General features: G+C 40.9%; 1 protein-coding gene across 1 annotated transcript in view; it reads left to right on the forward strand.

Annotated features, from left to right (window-relative positions):
* The window catches only part of Ikbkb (inhibitor of nuclear factor kappa B kinase subunit beta), a 49,543-nt gene that overhangs the window by 11,218 nt on the left and 19,089 nt on the right, over positions 1-19,236 (forward strand). The window contains exons 4-8 of the mRNA XM_026409327.2: positions 748-865; positions 3,529-3,598; positions 13,080-13,168; positions 14,176-14,265; positions 16,371-16,495. Coding sequence (XP_026265112.2) covers positions 748-865; positions 3,529-3,598; positions 13,080-13,168; positions 14,176-14,265; positions 16,371-16,495 — 492 coding nt within the window. The remainder of the gene's footprint in view (positions 1-747; positions 866-3,528; positions 3,599-13,079; positions 13,169-14,175; positions 14,266-16,370; positions 16,496-19,236) is intronic.

A 19,236-nucleotide genomic window follows, 5' to 3' on the forward strand; every position in this document is an offset into this window, starting at 1 on the left:
CATACCTGTAATCCTAGCTGTTTGGGAGGCTGAAGTGGTAGAATCACTTGAGCCTACAAATTCACAACCAGCCTGGGCAACACAGCAAGACCCCATCTCAATAAATAAATAGCTATCATGGTGAATTTTCCTTTGTTAGCAAAAATTTCTTTCCCCTGTATTTCCAATTCTAAGGTGGCATGAGACTCTCTACTGTTGTGAGCCTACTGCTGATATTTATTCCTCCATTGTGAAGCCAGGATCTATTACTTGCCAGGTAGATGCTGTCCCCTGAGGTAGGAAAGCATGGAGGTAGTACTGTCAGCCTGGAAGACAGCAAACAGGTGCTCCCTCTGCCAACCTTTCAAATAAAGGAAAAGGAGCAGGTGTCCACCTTGATTGTGTGCTCACATGCATGCACATGTCATCCTCTTGAATGAGCTTGAAGTCCTTCTGTTTTCTCTGCTTTTAGAAGCAGGTTTGTAATACAGTAAGGACTAGAAATGGGGCCCTCTAAAGAAAATTAAGTGACACATGATGTGCTCACAGGGTGCTTGAGTTCAGGGTGCTGGAAGTAGAGCTGGGTGAATGCTAATTGACCTAGTGACTGAGGTAAGTTGCTTGTTCCTGGGTCCTTGTCTTTCTCTATTTGTTTCTGAGGACCCTTGGTTACTCCAGGTCTTGGTTGGAAGGTTGATACATGGAGAGGGGAAATGGATTTGAGCTGAAGCTCAGGTTCTGCCCTCATTGTTTTCTCCTCCTTCTTAGACTGAATCACCCCAATGTGGTGGCTGCCCGTGATGTCCCTGAGGGGATGCAGAACTTGGCACCCAATGACTTGCCCCTGCTGGCCATGGAATACTGCCAAGGAGGAGATCTCCGAAAGGTGAGGCTTTGAGGGTAGTGAGGTACAGAGCTCATCAAGGCAGAGCTGGGACACAGGAAAGGGAGAGAAAGGGGGAACCTCTGACCAAAGTCATTTTCAGGAAGCTCAAGGAGCCATGATGATTTCATTGAACTCTTTGTCCTTCTCAAATCCCCTCTCCGTGCCCACTTTGGCTGGTGTTATATGTATGTATGTGTGTGAATCAAGAGACTGAATCAGAAGCCCTTATGAGAAAGTCAGGGAAGGGCCTTCTGTACATTCTTTACCGTGATTATTAAAGTAACAAGGAAAACTCATCATCAGTTCTGGAGCATGGGGAGAGACTGGATGAGTTCCAACACAAACTTTTCTTCCCTTGCATGTTAGGGCCACTTCAGTCCTTTAGGGTCAGTGTTGCTGCCAATCTTATGAGGAGGACTCTTCTCCACAGATATGACATCACTGCACAGAGTCACAGAGCATATCAGGAAGGGTACTGGCTTAGTCATTGGGGCACTTGGTTGTGGTTCCAGACCTACTGCTGACTCACCTGCTGGGCTTTGCCTTCTTCCTTCTCTGTCCCAGAACCTACACCCGAAGGTGGATGTTGGCACCTCTCCCTCATCTCAGGGACGGTTCCATGTGCTACCCCCAGCTGTTCTCTAGAACAGCACTACACAACCTGCTTTAACATGGTATCTGTTTATGGTTTTCAACAGCCTTATGATGTTTGTGCACAAGTAGGATTTCTGTGGTATAGATGGATATTATAGACCAGAGAGGTCAGGTCATCTCAGGCCTCAGGAGTGCAAGAGCTGAGCTGGGGTCACACTGCTGTGAACCCAACCACAAACTCCTCCTCATCTGTGAAACTGAGAAGTGCCACTTAGGAAAAATAAAAGCTTGGATCTGTTCTTAGTATAGTTCTTCTCAACTCTTCACTCTAGAAAGTCCATGATTTGTGGGGATCAGAGGAAGGGATGCACATTCATGTGTTCTGTCTATACATGGCAGTTTCCCAGACTCACATCGTGTGCTATTCTCATTCTTCTGGGCATTTCTGCTTTATTTTTTTTTTTAAAGGAAAGTTTCCATGATGGTTGATCTATGTGAGGAACTTTCTCCAGCCATGGGAGGTGGGCATGCCCTGGGAATGGTGAACTGTCTGGCAGGATGTGAATACAGTCACTGGCATGGTCCAGGAGTGGCCAGTGAGAAATGGGGATGTGACAGTGCTTTGATTTTTCCACCCTGTTTTTCTAACCTTTTGACAATCATCCAGTTACTAACTGCAGCTGTGTGGAGATAAAACCTTGTTGTTATAATTGAATAGAGAATTCCTAGCGGACAGCTGTGGGCAGTAGGTGACTATGGCCAGATTACCAAGGACTCTTGAAGTGGAGCAGGGTATTTTTCACTGGTCTTCTAGGCAACAAAGAGCCAATGAAGGAAGAAGATGATGAAAATTCCAATATGACTCCCCTGGGTTGCAGGATGATCTCTGGGGAGGCAGAGGCCTCAGTTCTTGCTGTTAACCTGGAGTGTGGCACTGTGGGGAGGGCACTGTTGCTTAGAGTTCTTGTCATCTGTTATTTCTTTTGTTCTCCAAATAAGAGCCTGTCTTTCCCTCCTCTAAAAAGTTCAAAATCTACATTCATGGACACAAACAAACTTGGCCAGCCATGCCAAAGTCAGAATTGATTTAACAAGTTAAGTCAGCCAGGCATAGTGATGCACACCTGTAGTCCCAGCTAATTTAGAGGCTGAGGCAGGAGGATTACTGAGCTCAGGAGTTCCAGACCAGCCTGGGCAATATAGCTAGATTCTGCCTCAAAAAACAAAGCAAACAAACAAACAACAACAACAACAACAACAAAACAGAAGAGTGAAGACTATATGCCATATAGGTAAATAGTCCTTGGAATATTCAGGAATATTAATATTAATTAGTGACCATACTCCCTAGTTGGGAGGTTACTTTCTCCATTGTTTTCATTTGAGACCAACTTCCAGCACACATGGAGCCCCTTGATAAGTCAAGTGGCCAGTTGGGCAAAGGGTAAGTGCTCAGGCTCAAGCACCAGGTGGCTTGCCTGCGCCTTTTAGCCCTGCCCTCTGATAGCTGCCTGAACTGATGGATATTGGAATCCTTTAGTCTCAGTGTCCTCATCTCTGAAATGGAAACTCTGATAGTGCTTACCTAAGCAGAAGCTGTGAGGATTCAATGAGATAATGCAGGTAAAGCTTTAGTGAGCTCATGTAGTAAGTGCACATTAACTCTTCCCTGCTGTCATCACCGTGTGGCAAGGCAATGTCAGGGAAGTGGTCAGAGGGTGGTTTTCAGTGAATGCCTTCCCAGCCTGGCCAACTGAGCTGAGCTTAAATTCTGGCCTGCTTCCCTCAGGACTACAGCAACAGGTGAGACCAAAAGTTCCTCATCTTAGAATGACTCAGACACCCCACCCCACCCCCATCAGGGCCAGTGCTGTGTATGCATGAGAGCCTCTGGGGGTGTTGCCTCCTCTAGCTCCTCCTTGGACCATTCTGCCAACTTTGTTGCTCAGCCTCCCTCAAAAGCAGGTCCCCAAAGCCAAGGGCCTGGCTCTGGCACTGGTATGCTACTGTGGGGCTGATTGGTAATTTGTGACCACTCACACTGACACTGCTTCTCAACTTCTTGGCAGTACCTGAACCAATTCGAGAACTGCTGTGGCCTGCGAGAAGGAGCCATCCTCACCCTGCTGAGTGACATTGGTAAATCCCTTCCCTGGAAGTCAGGCTGAGGCCTTCAGGTAGAATGTAGTACCTCTGTGAGTCCTTGCAGAGCACAGAGAGGAGACATTTCAGTTCTTTGGTTTTGACAGAGGGTTGGATGGGGTCATGGTGGGGCCCCAGTGGAATGGGGAGGTCAACAAGGACTAGTCAGGCAGGCACTGAACTCAAATAGATTTCCCTTCCTTCCTGATTAAGTCATGAAGTGAATTATGATGCATATAGAGCAACAGATTTCCTTTCCCATTAAAAAACTCCACTCCCTACTTTCCTGGAATGGTAAGGGATGGAATACGTTGTCATTTGAATGAATTTCATCCGTTGGCTATGAATTTTTCCACTCCCACATTGATGGTTTTTTGCCAGCCGCTGGCATTGGAAAAACTACCCTTGTTTAATCATTTGGTACTGTCAGTGTCCTCAGATGAGGTTGTCTGTGGCATTCTCTGAGAAGTCCAGGCTGGCTTTGGAGACAACAGTCACCTCAGCCTGCAGAGGTCACATGCCGTCTCCCACGCCTTGGCTCTGGCCTAGGAAAACAGGCACCAGAAGTGCCACAGAGACTTTCTCAGGTTCTTTTTTAAAAATTAAAAAAAAAAATCCAACAATATCCAAGGTTGTTAGTACATATTGATAGTTTGAGATCCTAAGGATCAGAATCTATTTTTGAATATGACTTCATTTTCATTCCCCCTTTATCTCAACCTTTTGAAGTTGTACATTTTATTTAAGTTTTTTTTCTTGCAAATTGTCAAAAAAAGAAAAGTTACAAGAGTAATGTAGTGAAACTCACACACCCTTTCCTTAGATTCACCCATCATCAGCATTTTGCCACATTGGTGAAGCTGTGTTCTTCAACCCTTGAGCTGGCTTCTTGAGCTGGCCTCTAGTCTCTATTAGTCACTTGGCCTTGCTAGTGTGAGTCCATCTCCCTTACTCTGCTTCTTTGGATAGAGGGTGAAGGGACAGTGGGGAATCAATTAATGAAGTCTGAGATCCAATAATCTGAATCCTTCTCCCTCTATATGTGGTGTCTTTTCCCTTTGGGTGGAGTTCACATGGAGGGCAAGCTGACATTATATCAGTCTTATCTGACTTGACTGGGCAGTCACCATTGGCCTCACTGATTTCTCTGTCTGTGGACCTTCGTGTGTCTGCAGGAAGGGCCCTCACTATTTACCTAGACCATCTAATCTAGAGGTCAAGGATTTCACTTGATTTATTGACTCCTTGCAGCATGGCTTGCTCATCCAGAGTATTTATGTTTAGCAAGTAGTTATTTAGAAGGTCTTTAAATTATTAGGTCAAGTAGCCATATCTGTCTTCTGCCATTTTACTTTCCTAAGTAGTTATCTACTGATATTAATAACACCTCTACTGGTTGCAGATGTTTTTTCACCTGGGTATATTTTGAATCCTCTTACCATTAACTTGTGTGGTAACTTTTGTATTATGCAATTTGCCCACACAGATGTAAGTTATATGTGAATCAGAATAATAAGGATAGGTGAGCTTTAAAGTGCTTATGTGGTACAGCTCAGCTCTCCTATATGAAATAGGGGATTTAATTCTTTAAGTCACTGATTCTCTCTTATTTCTATTTATAACCCCAAGTTGGAAATATTTAGGCTCTGAAGAACTTCTACACTAGAATTAAACTACTTTTTGTGGGGAGTGCTGGGGATGGAACCCAAGTTCCATCCTAAGCATGTATTCTACCATTGAGCTATACTCCAAGTCCTGAATTAAATTTCTTATAGGCAGAAACCTGAGTAACTGCTTTATCACCAGCTTCTAGAAGAGTATACTTTGTATATATCATCTTCTCTATCAATATTTATCAAATGAATGAAATAAACCCTAAAGGAAATTAACACAAAAAAAGAACTTAGTTTTGCAAAAACCTGATGCCCACATATTATCCTTAAACCAGCTCTTCCACTTACTAGCAGTATGACCTGGGGTGTGTTACTTAATTTTTCAGAGTGTCTGATTTATTAGTTATCAATTAGAAATGTGACTAACTTCATTAGAATTGTTATAAGGATAAAATGAGATGGTATACCCAAAGCTCATAGCACAACATTCTTTTCCTAGCAGAATGTACAGTTAGCTGTTGCTTACTCATTTCCTTCCTACTCTGGATTTGTATTTATGGTTCCCTGTTTGAAAAATGTCAGATCCTAATTTGGGTTGTGACCTGAGTTTGGATCCAGCAAACCTGACAGGTGATTGTGTCATGAGACTTTTTTTCCTGGAAATGGCTGACCTTCTCCAGATCCATTCCTATCTCAGTCAGCTTTTGGATGCAGTCACATCCCTTGATTTTGTGGTTACACTAATAAACTTGTAATTCATTTTTATTTACATTTCTGGTTTGTATACAGGACCCATGAGATTTATTTCATTTGCAGCGATCTCATGACTGAGTCAAAGTTCAAAAGCTTTACTTGGAGCAGCTAATCTAACATAACTCTTTTGTATTTTGAAACATTTCCTGAGCATATTTTGTTCTAGTTTGTTCCAAGTGTTGGCCCCACGTTTCCTATGTTGGAGTTGCCACTGCTGTTCCTTTCCCTGTTGACTTCAGATAAGTGTCAGAGCCACACCCTTGTCTGCAAGGTCCAGATTTATTGCCTTCTCTTCAGGGTTAAGCTTATTTGCTTCTAATTTCTTCTGTACCCCTGCCCTCCCTAGAGTAACATCAAGATAATGGACATAGGTGGAATTTTTCCACTGAACTTTACATTGACAAGATAATACTGCAGAATACACATGAGGAAATTAGGCAAGCACATGGGAGCCTGCCACTTCCAGTGCTAGGGCAAGCTTGCTAACCATTGCCCTTACACTGGCAAGAGATGCGGGGGCAGGTGTGGAGCAGCCAGAAATTATTTGGCCTTCTACACAACTTGATCCTAAAATAGATCAAGGAAGTCAAATGCAAGTGGACTGTAAATTAACATCTTGCTCATTATCCTTTGGAAAACATTGGACTGTGTTTCCTTCTACCAGTGGAGGAAGAAACTGATGAGCAGTCAAAACAGAGGGTCAGACAGCAAGCATTTCCTTGTACCAGGGGTTAGGGGGATCCTGCCCATGCTGAGGCCAGCTGGGCAGTCTGGACCCCTTTGTGTGATTGTCATGGCCTTTTTGGTTCTTACGTTAGGATTGGTCTCCTTGATTCTCTAGGTGGCTGACTTGCTGTGGTGACTGAATATATTAGTCAGCTTTCTATTACTGTAATGAATACCTGAGGTAATCAACTTATGAAAAGATTCATTTTGTCTCAGTTTTGCAGGTATTCAGACCATGTTTATTTGGCCCCATTGTTTTGGGCAAGTAGGGCACATCATGGTGGGGAGCATGAGATTAGAAAAAGCTGCTCACCTCATAACCAGAATGCAAAAGAGAAAGAAGAAGAAAAAAGGGTCTGGAGTCCCACTATCCCCTTCAAAAGCACACCTCCAGTGACTGGAAGACCTGTCACTCATCCTCACTTCTTAAAGGTTCCACCACCTCCTGATAGTGCTAAAGGCTGGAGACCAAGCCTTTAACATATGGATCTTTGGGGGATGTTCCAGATCCAAACTATGACACTAACCATCTTGTTCTCCGAGTCTTCAGGAATCCCACCCCACATTATTTGTGCTTCATTCCCTGCATCACCATCTCCACTTCTGTTGGCAGCTGCTTCTAGATGGCATCCGTATTTCAGCAGTAAAGAGCAGAGAGGGTTCCAGGGAGAACACATGGCTTGAGGGAAGAGAACTCCATTAGGAATCAGAAAACTGGGTGCTCTGTTTAGTGTTTTCCTACCTGTGAATTTTCTTGCTTTTTCTATTGAATGCATCAGTCTGACTCTACTATTGATTATAACAAAAGATGATTACTTGATCCCAGATCATCTCTATAGAAAGTGTGTCGAAAAGCAAAAATAACCAGATTAATAAATAAATATAATATAATTACAAAAGAGAAGACAGCTGGCTCTCAGTCCCGGGTTTCTCTGCTTTACCAGCTCTTTGACCTTGGGCAAGGCTGGAGACTTTCTGGGTCTGAGGGTCCTCAATTTTAAATGAGGGGTTTGAGTCTCTAAGTGACCTTTGAGGTCCATTACACCCCAGCTATTTCATTTCACTGCTTAGGTAGCTGATATGCAGAATGATTTTCCCAGACTGTCCTTGAGTTGCCCTCAGCTGTCCCAGCTGGACAGCTTGCCACAGACTCATCTGCATGATCTTTTGCCAGGAGCTTTGTCTTCCTACTTTCTCCTTATTCCTGCTTCATCCCATTCATCCTTCCCCACATGGACCAGTGGCCCATTGCTTTCTAGTATTCTGTTTGCCAGGCTGTTCTTGTGTCATCTTTATTAACCATTTCTTTTCTAAAATCTGATTTCTATCCTCAGTCCATATCCATATCTACAGGAATTTCTCTTAGAGTTGATTCCAAATTGAAGTCCTAGACTTCTTCCTTAAACCAGAGCCTTTCCCAGCTTCCACTTTGTTGTGTTACTAGACCCATCTTTCTGTCAGTTTCCCAACATGAGTGTCAATTTTTAATCTTGCCTCTTCTTAGAATCTTTCCCTACTCTTGCTCCATACCCTCCCATTTAAAAATTCTTCAGTCCATTTAACCTGTCTGTGTTGTATAGTCCATTTTCCCTGTTACTACTGCCTGCACTAATTCAGTGTCCCAGTAAATCACTGTCATGACCTCTTGCTGGCTTCCTTATCCACATTTTGCTAATCTATCATGCCTCTGAAAAGACATTTCATTATACTATTAGCTAATGGCTAATCTTCTTAATCTAGCATTTTCCCCACCCTCTAGAGCCAGCCTACCATATACTTGACTCTCAAAATCCACTTTTTATCCTCCTGCTGACTTTTGTGCATGCTGCCCCTTATTAGGCTTCCGTTTGTATACCTCCCCAAGGGCCCTCAGCCTTTCTGTCTTTGTGGGCAGAGGTTTAGACCTGATATCGCACACACAGTGATTCTTTCACAAGATTCCTCTTCCCTTGTTCCTAACAAGAGACTACAAGTACTTGTTGAAGGACTGAGGAAATGATTTTACACTTTCCTCAGCGCTTGGTGTTGCTGCCTTGCTACCTTGCTGATTAGTCATAGAGCCTGTTTTAGCTGGGAAACCAAGCCAGACTAAATCTTTCTCCACAGTTGGCCTTCCACTCTGTTTGGTTGGCAAAATCCAGGGACACAAATTGGCTGGCACATATTAGGGACAAAATAAATTTTGATTGAGGGCATGGGCATCCTATTGCCATTCTTAGTCAGTGGCAACTTGTATTTTGGTGACTACCTTTACTTTTTTCTTTTAATCTCTGTGTCAAGATTTTGATCCATTTGTCTTTCCATTTCTTCCCAGTGGAATGTACTTTAAATAGGTGTTCTGAAGTGAGCTTAGTTATCTCTTGAAACTTGTGGTGTGGTAAGTAGGGATTCATAGACACAACCCTTCTAAAGCTCCTTTCTACATTGAAGTCTAGTGAGTCCAGCTATTCCTTAACTTGGGTTGTTGTCCAGAAAAAATACAGAGGCTGTGATTTAGAATTGTGTTTTATCAGTAAGAATCACAGGATAGTCACATTCTTCAGTTATATGTCTGTGTCTGCCTCATAAGCTAAGGGAGCACTGGGGTAAGTCTCTGAATGCCATTCCTGATGAGGATAATAGCTACTGTTATTTGCAGAAGATTCTTCAACTGGGACTCTTCTTTCTGCAGTGTCCTTTCTAGGACATGCCACAGTGTAGTCTAGTCAACAAGTGTGTGTGTGTGTGTGTGTGTGTGTGTGTGTGTGTGTGTGTATGTGTGTGTTTTGCTGGGGAATGGATCCAGAGCCTCACACATGCTAGGCAAGTGCTGTACCACAGAGCTACATCCCCAGCCCCTGAGTTATAACATCAAAGTTCACACAGAGCAAGCACTTCTCATAACTTGTTTCTGCTATTAGAACATGAAAAATTAACTCTTGGCTTTTATGCATTGGAGTGATGTAGTTCTCAATTTTTATAAATGTGTACTATCACTATTGCCAGGAGTTTAGAGTTGTTGTTGTTGTTGTTGTTTTTTAATAAACTCCAGATGCAACACTGTTTTTCTTAAATCTCAATATTGCAATTTTTCATCCAATTTAAACTAAGGTTCTCTTGGCTTTAGACGATTTTGATTTATTTCCTGACACTGCTCTTCAGAGGCTGTTTTGTGAAATGTGACTCTGTCTGACTAAACTAAACTCTTTGAAGACCTGTTCTGCAAGAGAAACCATTTAAGAGGTCTTGCTTGTCAGAATTTTTACTGTTTTCAGTTAGACAATGTGTAAATGTGTAAAGAAACTACCTATAACTATACCTGTTAGATTCTTTAATTCTAGACTTTGTTAAGTGAACAGAAATATTTGAGAATAAATGACCACCCTGAAATGAGAACTAAAGTTTGTTATGTAAAGTTGCTTAAGCATCAAAATAAACAGTTATTAATAGTCATCAGTGGACCCAGTTGCCATCTCTCTTCACTTAATGAGTGAAGTGTAGAGAATAACATGTTGTCTCATCTGAACTCTTTCTCCTCATCCGGGACTTTTTGAAATACTTCACCTGCTCCCACCCCATGTAAAAATGTTACACTTCTGGCTTCAGGGCCTTTGTCTTAGTCTGGCATATGTACTTCCTCAAATTACATGAGTCTCAAGTTTCACATGGTCTGCTTTGGAATAAACCAACCCATACTTTTACATACATTATATCCTGATATTCTTCAATAGCTTGTCACATACCAAAATTTTATTGAATCCATCAGTAAAATTTTAAGTTATTGTGTGATCTTGGTGCCTGCTGGCAGATAGTTCAAGTTTAATAGTAGTGCCATCTCTGACTGTAAGGTTTTGTGGGTGTGGTTATTAGAGTTTTATTATACTTCACTTTGCTTCTTTAATAAAAATAGCAAAATAAAAATGAAAGTGTTGATAAGAAGTTTTGACTTTTAGAAATTAATGCATTTGAGCTGAGTATGTAGCTCAATGGTAGAGTGCTTGCTTGGCATGCATGAGGCCCTGACTTCTTCCCCTGGTACTGCCAAAATAAGAAAACAAAGTTGAGACCAAGATAGAGTGGAATTCTTCAGGCACATGGAAAGCAGCACAACTTTGACTTCATTTGGATGGTAATTGTACCTAATCCAATCAGGTTACTATGTCCCTTATGAAAGAAAAGAAAATCAGGAATAAGTATGAAATGTTAAAACTATGTTCAAAGACTGGATTTAAAAGGATATATAATTAGCAACTTTGCAGTATGGCTTAATGTCCTGAGCTAAAACCCACCTAATAAAATGTAGTTCCATTGTTGAGCTCTCTCATTTTGCCTTTCAAGTGCATTTTTAGGCAATGTTCAGGTGAAAGTCCTCACAGAGCATGCTGATCACTTGGTTTTTGTGGAGGCTTTTTCCTCTCTGCACAGTGCTCCCTCCTGATGCAAATAGACAGGACCAGCCACCTATCCTGCAAGGCTGCCTACTTCTCCACCGCTGCTTTCTCAGACTGACCAAAGAGAGTTTATGTGTGTTTTTGTGTGTGTGCTTATATGGGCATGGGAGTGTTTAAGCATGTGTGTGGTGGCATAAAGAGGGCTTGTTTTTAAACTTCTCTTAATGTTGCTGTTGCTTTTGCTTTTTACTCTCATAAAAAAAAAACAAAACAGGTCATACCATTCACTTGGCAGTACATCATTGACATCCCTCTGAGTCAGAAACTATAAACTTAAATTACTTTAAAAGAGTTGCCAGTTGTACTGTGGATCTACCATAATCAGCCATTCCCTGATTGTTGACTTTCACTTTATTTCTAGTATTTGGACTTTGTTTATAATATCTTTGTCGTAAACTTTCAAAACTTTTTAATGTTATTTATGCTTTTATCTTTATACCATGTAGTTTTCCTCACATAAGACTACTTTTTTGCTAATTGCACTCCATGATGTTTTTGTTTTTGTTGCTAATGTGAGAGATTTTTTTTTTCTCCTTTTCAACATCTATAGATAAGCTAACAGGGAGGACAGCCATTGATTTGTATACACTTGTTTTGTTTCCAGCCAACTAGATTATTACTAAATTCTTTCCATTTTTTAGTCTTTTGAGTTTTCTATGCATATTTATCATATAATCTCAAATAGGGATAATTTTATCTCTTTCCGATACTCATTCCATTTTTCTCTTCCCTAGTTAGTCTCTAGTTAGCTAGGACTTCTGTTAAAGTTGATTAAACCTCTCTTACAGGTAAAAATCACTTCTTGGACTCCAAGTTACGGATGGATCTCTGTTGCTCTGTGCCATGGCCCTTCTTGTGTAATATCCCATTTCTTCTTCACAGCAGAAGCTGTGTGTGTCAAATGACCTCATAGGCAGTTTTCTATAGGCTCGCTTTCTACATAAATTCTTAGATTTGGAGCTGTGTCCTTTGTTTTATCCCCTGCAGAACCTCCCAGAGAACTAGGCACAGTTTATAAATACATGCCGAACTTTCGAAATGTGTTGAAGGCATTCCTTTTCTGTTCCTCTCAGGCTTCCCAGTATCTTCTTAAAGCCAGCTTCAGCCTCATTAGACTCTAGGTCTTAATGACCATAGTATTCTTTGCCCAAATGACCTTTTTGCCCTCCCTGCAGAATTTAGATTTTCATACCTCAAGACCAGAGAAGTTCCCCTTAGATTATTTCAGTGTCAGTATCAACTAGAGAACTTGTGATGCTGAGGTGAGCCTGAGAATTTAGCAGGTAATTCAGTTTGAGAATCACTGCTCTAAACTATAATTGGTGACCTCATGGGTGCAAGGCAGAATTAATATTGTCAAAATGGCCATACTACCAAAAGATTTAATGCAATTCCAATTAAAATCCTAACGACATTCCTCACAGAAATAGAAAAATCAATCACAAAATTCATTTGGAAAAATAAGATACCCAGATTAGCCAAAGCAATTCTTAGCAAGAAGAGTGAAGTAGGAGGCATCACAATCCCAGACCATAAACTGTCCTGCAGAGCTATAGTAACACAAATGGCATGGTGTTGACACCAAAATAGACACGTAGACCAATGATACAGATTAGGAGACACAAAGAATTGTTTTTTCTTAAAGTGCAGGGGAATGAATCCAAAGCTTTGTGCATGCTAGTCAAGTGCTCTACCACTGAGCTCCTCTTCAGCCCCTTGGAATTTTTGCATGAATAAGCTAAGTTTTTGTGGTAGTCGTAAGTTTTGCTCATCAAGCTAGGTTCTCTTCACCCCACCTGAGGAGCATCTGCCCTAGGCCCCTTCCTGCCACAGTGAGTTTGTGCACTAAAAGTTATAGAGTGCATTTCAGGGGCACATTATATAGGATAGGAGATTCTGAAATGAAAAGCATTTCTTAAACTTAATAAAAATTCACTCCCCTTTCCACTCCCTCAGCTTCTGCGCTTAGATACCTTCATGAAAACAGAATCATCCATCGGGATCTAAAACCAGAAAACATCGTTCTTCAGCAAGGAGAGCAAAGAGTGAGTGACCTTCCTGTACTCAGGAAGTCTCAGGGGCTGCCTCAGGGAAGCTGCCTGGTAGAGAAGGAACATGTTTTGTAGGTTTGTTTATATTCACATTTCCTTGAGTCACACTTTGATCCTCTGGCAATACTTTTTTATTTGAAACAAAATTCAGTTCTTACTGGCAGATTGAGGCAAGTTTAAATGGCTCACATTGTTAATTGCCCAAGTTGCAGGATTCTGATAAGGAAAATACTATTTGTTGTCCTACCTCTTCTCCCAAACTTTGGGGCTAGTACTTCTTGGAAGTAGACTTATTGTTTTCCATTTGTTTTAAGAGCCTTAAATTTTAATATTAAAATGGAAACCAACTGTAAATTGGTTATCAGTGTGTCTGAGAAAGACGCTTGGAAATGGCATTTGCCATCTCAAGCCTTGTCCAGCCTGCAGTCCCCCAGAATTCTTGTGACCCTCTTGAATGGCTGCCCTGCTTAGGTATGGTGGTAACCACCATACAGGACTTGATACTGTTGTTGACTGGGCTGATGAATGGAATACAGCAGCTCAGCTCCAGTTCACTAATCCCTCCTGGTACAACTCTGACAGCATCCTAGACCTGACCCCATGCCTATGACAGGATTCACTTTCATTCCAGGGCATATTCATTCTTGCTGGTTTTTCTAAAATTTGAGAACTAAAGTATTTCCTGAGAAGGAGCTTGCCTGATCTCTGACATTAAGAAGTCCAGGTTTAGCAATCTTGAGGGCTGGTCCATGACCAGTTAATTTTGGCCTTTTTGTGATTGGTGGCAGAATGAGGGAGAATATATGCCTAGCATTTTTACAGTGAATAATTTCTCTCCCATATTCAGTGCATTCTTCTATGTATCTGGCTTTAGGAATCTAGGATTTAATACTCTCTGGGAATTCTGTAATAATCTCTGCTGTAATGACAAATTACCTGAATCTTTGTAGAAGAACAACACATTCTGATAACCCTCAGATTTCTCCTCCATTTTTTTTCAGTTAATACACAAAATTATTGACCTAGGATATGCCAAGGAACTGGATCAGGGCAGTCTTTGTACTTCCTTTGTGGGGACCCTGCAATACCTGGTAAGAAATGGGATTTACATGTTTGCTTATCAGTTTCTCTCATGTTTGTAGGGCTCCTTTCCATCCTTACCTGCCTGAACCTAAGTCCTGCCAGATTCATGGATGTTTCCTAGATATATAGAAATTGTCTCATGAGCTCACAACCACAATCTGCTCAAGTTAGCATATTCTGCCATCAGATGCCCTCCAGAAGGATGTAGTCTTCTTTGATGTCAGAAGGGCTGAGCCAGTGTGCCTTTACACAGAACTGTAACCTCACTGTCCTTCAGTATTTTCCTTACCCTTCTTTATTTTATGTGATCTGAGTTCTGAATTACTCCATTTATTCCAGAATATCGATCCAATGCAGTCTGTGTGACAGGTGCTATGCTTAGAGCTGGTGATGCAATGGGAAAGAAAATAAGCATTCCTCTGCTCTCCAGGAGCTTAAAATTTAGCAAGAAAGTAGGTGTTAACTTGATATACAGGTAACTAAGAGTTACATTGCATTGAGCCCTACAGAGGAAAACTGTAGGATATCATGGGGGTATATAGGACCTAGCCTAGTCTGGGCCCCAGAGGATGAGTAGATAAGGGCTGGAGATTAAAGGCAAAGGTAGAGGAAGGGGAGATTTGGGCCAAAGGAGTAGCACATTGGAAGACCTAAGAGCATGACTGAGACCTAGAGAAGGAAGAGGGAGTCTGAAGTTGATGCTGGGGAGGGAGAGGGAAAGGGACGACAGATCGAGGGCCTGCTAGCTAGTTAAGGGTCTTAAACTATATCCTAAACCCTCTGGAATGACATTAAAGAGCTTTATCTTGGAAAAGGAGCAGGCTTTGAAAATACTTACTTTCATTTTGGTGTAGAGAATGGATTGCACTGAACAAGAGAGACAAGCAGTAAGAAGCCTATTTCCACAGGCCCATTCAGAGCTGGTGGTAGCAGTGAGGCAGTAGAGAATAATTAGATAAAAAAGATTGAAAAGCTAGAGGAGCTTAAATATCTTGCTGTTTTTTAAATAAGAAAGAAGCCATTTGTTCTCTTTTTGCATGTGTTAATATTTCTTTCATGTCCTACCAATTCTACTACTGAACTCTCTCCGTTTCTCACCTGCTCAGTGGAATAGAGGTTTCTTAGTGGTGACTCGTGGGGAGCTGTGATTCGGGCATTTGTATCCATAGAACGTGTACTTATATTTGTCCTGTTGAGTACCTGCAGGAGTCGTCATCAGCTCAGCAGCAGTTAGGGGGATCCTAACAACTGTGACCAGTTGTTCACATGTGTGAGTTAAAACATCTGTTCATAACCAGAACCAGTGATTGACCCAACCATCCCCAAATCTCTTCTCCTGGCTTGGACTCCCTGACCTTTCTGTATCACATTTCTACCCACATTGTACATAGTTCTGTCTCCCTTGCTCATGAAAGTCCTTTCTGTAATGCCTCTGTCTCCTGCTCATTCAATGAACCTTCTGAGGCCAGTTCTGGCCCCACCTGGGCTTTGTTGCCTTCCTGGATCACCCTAACTCTCTCACCTTTGGCAGATGTCAGGCATCTGGCTTTTTCCTGCCTGATTGAAAATATCCCATCCCATTGTGTGGCCACATGTTACTTGGTTCAGGAGATTTCAGTCAGCATTTAATGCATGCATTGTTCATTTGGTATACATAACCTGGTATTGTTTTCCTTTGTTTTATGTATTGTATCTTCGAATCTCCACAGAGCACCCATGACTAGGCCCTGCATTGTCTTAGCTTTTCAATAATCCCTTGAAATTCTGCACAGCCCTCATTTTTAAAGGGGAGAAATTAAAGCACATTGAAATGCATAATTGATTTACTCTGATCTACCAAATATAACCCCTCAGGGCCCTGACTCCTTAGCTCTTCTCTCAGCATTTAATGAGAGTATGTGATGTACAGGAAAACCTTAGGTACCACCAGCTAGACCACCATCCTCAGGTAGTTACCTCCTCACCCTTGAGTGGATGTGCTAGAACCCCTGGGATGGAGCCAGGAGAGATGGGGGTTGCGGGGGGGCATGAATAGATGAGTTGCTTGTACCTTTTGCTGTGGCTTCTAAGAAGAGAGGGCAGCTCAGGTGTGCTTCATCTTGTGTTGTTGCAGGCCCCGGAACTGCTAGAGCAGCAGAAGTACACGGTAACCGTGGACTACTGGAGCTTTGGCACCTTGGCCTTTGAGTGCATCACAGGCTTCCGGCCTTTCCTCCCTAATTGGCAGCCTGTACAGTGGTGAGTGAGAGCCTGGGCAGGGAAGGCTGCCTAGTAGATGGAGTTACCCCTGGCTCTGTTCATCTCTTTCACTTTGTCCCCAATTCACTGGTTGCCCCAGAGCTGAGCCTGAGAGGTCTGTGCGTGATCTTCTGAGAGGAAAGCCCATTAGCAAATAGCATATGGGCATTTCAAACTCCACAAATCTAGAAAAATGGGTGGTTGTTAAGACACCTCTTTAAATTTAATACTATGTGAGTGCTACTTGTTCTGTGTTCAGCAGTAACAAGTCAGCCTCTTTGTCCACTGTTAAGTGAATGTGTGTACTTAAAGTGCTATATATTAGTAAAAAATAAAGGATACCTGCACATTACATGTGAGGAAATATTTACATGAAAATTTAGTGTTGACAAATTTTAGTGCACCTTAATATACATTTTTATTTTTTTTCTTTTAAAGAGATCAAATCTCACTATGTTGCCAGACTGACCCTGAGCTCCTGGGCTCAAGTGCTCCCCTGTGTAAGCCTCCCAAGTAAATGAGACTAAAGGTGTGTACCACCATGCTTGGCCTGAATATAAACTTTTGTTTTAAAAGTATAAGAAAGTCAGGCTGAGGTTGTGGCTCAGGGGTAGAGTGCTCACCTAGCACGTGCAAGGCCCTGGGTTCGATCCTCAACACCACATAAAAATAAAGATGTTGAGTCAAACTACAACTAAAAAATAAATATTTTTTTTAAAAAAGTATAAGAAAGTGGCCTTAACTGTGAATCTAATAAATTATTTTTTACTTATCAGTTAAAATAACTTCAAGTGCTGGAGGGAAAAGAAAAAAAGGTTAATCATTACTAAAATACATGATTTAAAAATTAACATTCCCCCAGTCAAGTAGCTTTCACTGAAAATTACTTCTTGGGAAGCCACACACTAATTCAAATGATGCTGTTGTTTCTCAAAAAGTTTTTATTTCAAGTTTTTTTGTTTGTTTGTTTTAAGCAGTAATAAGTTAGCATGGTTCAAACTTCAAAAGTATGAAAGAGTATGTACTCAAAAGTCATCTCATACCAGTCTCCAACCACCTGGTCCCCTCCCCACAGGCACCTGATACCACTTGGTTTTGTTTACTTCTGAAGATGTTTTTAGAACCTCTCAACCAAAGTGACTGATATTTATTTGTTCAATTTTGCATTTGCCCCCTTTTTCTGCACCACTGGTGGCATAATTTGAACACTTTCCTCTGTGTGCTTTTAAAGCATTTTACTCTGTAACAAAGTTTCCTTCAAAGCCAATTTATCTACATCTTAAAAAAATCCTTGTCTTGAGCCTAAATAGTCTGCCCAGTTTGAATACTTCAGATAAATTTTGTTTTATTTTTGTAATTTTGAAAGATACAGATACAATTTTTAAAAATAAACAAGTATAATCAGATAGTCTGGGAATAACTGCTATGAACATTTGTGTATCTTCAGTGTGTGCATGTATTTTATAATTTTAAAAAATAGGTTATTATACATACTCTGATATACCTTGCTTTTCAAACTAATATTGAACCTACTTTATATTTTTCCATGTTGTTTGGATGTCCGTTTGGTGTTCCATTGAGTGTCTGGCTGCATTGTAGTTTATTTAACTTGTGCTCTGTTGTTGGAAGCTTGGGTGGTTTATAATTTTTACTTCTTAAAATAAAACCAAGAATAACATCCTTGTAGGTAAATCCTTGCACATTCATAGTTATTTCTTTAGGATAAATTCGTAGGAATGGAATTAACAGATCAAAGAGTATGCACGTTTTAAAGGCTTTGATGTATATTACACTGCTTGCCAAAAAGGTTATTTAAATACTTACTTCCGTCAGGAATACACAAAGCTGCCTCTTTCTCCACACCATTGCCATTGGCTGTTGTCATCTTTCTAAATATCTTTTTGGAAATAGTAAAGACATTAACTTTTCAAAGGACAAGTGTTTACATCATGAGAATATTTATTGATGAGAATAAAGTGTAACCTCTGAAATGAGTTCTAGAAGAGAGGTTTTTTGTGATGGCAACCCAAGTCAATTCTGTATTTGTATTCCAGACACTGGTAATGTAAGGACGGAGGTGAAGTCCCTTCACTGGAGGAGTCTGGCAAAGTGGCAAAATATGCCCTCCTGTGGTGACTTATGGAGAAAACTTTTTTTTTAGCTGCATAGATTCTGGAATATTAGAGAATTTCATAACTGTAGTCACATTTTAACTGTAACCATCATGAAAAAAGTTTGAAATTATTTGTGTATCTATAGTGGTTTTAATCAATCAAGGGATTATTGCATTTCTTCAATTTAGATGTTGAACTTTTCCATTATTTATAACAAGATGAGTTAGAGTCCATTAGAACAGCAGGAACAATATTTTTTATATTTATTTTTTAGTTTTTTAGGTGGACACAATATCTTTATTTTACATTTATGTGGTGCTGAGAATCGAACCCAGTGCCTCACGCATGTTAGGCGAGCACGCTACCACTTGAACCACATCCCCAGTCCAGGAACAAATGTTTTTGAAAATATATCTCTAACGGCTCAGCACCTTCACAGTTAAATCTATTGTCTACAGAATCTTCTAGATTCTAGAACTACCCTTATCAGTACTGGAAGGCCAGGTGGCCATAGTAATTTCAGAACAGGAGCAATTTTGAAATATATTTTAGGATCTGCCTAAAACATAATTTTCCATTTAGTGTGTTCTTTTGTAATTTTCTATTGATAGACAGTTTTCTGTAGGA

Source organism: Urocitellus parryii, chromosome 14 (genome assembly GCF_045843805.1).
Source record: "Urocitellus parryii isolate mUroPar1 chromosome 14, mUroPar1.hap1, whole genome shotgun sequence".
NCBI lineage: Eukaryota > Metazoa > Chordata > Mammalia > Rodentia > Sciuridae > Urocitellus > Urocitellus parryii.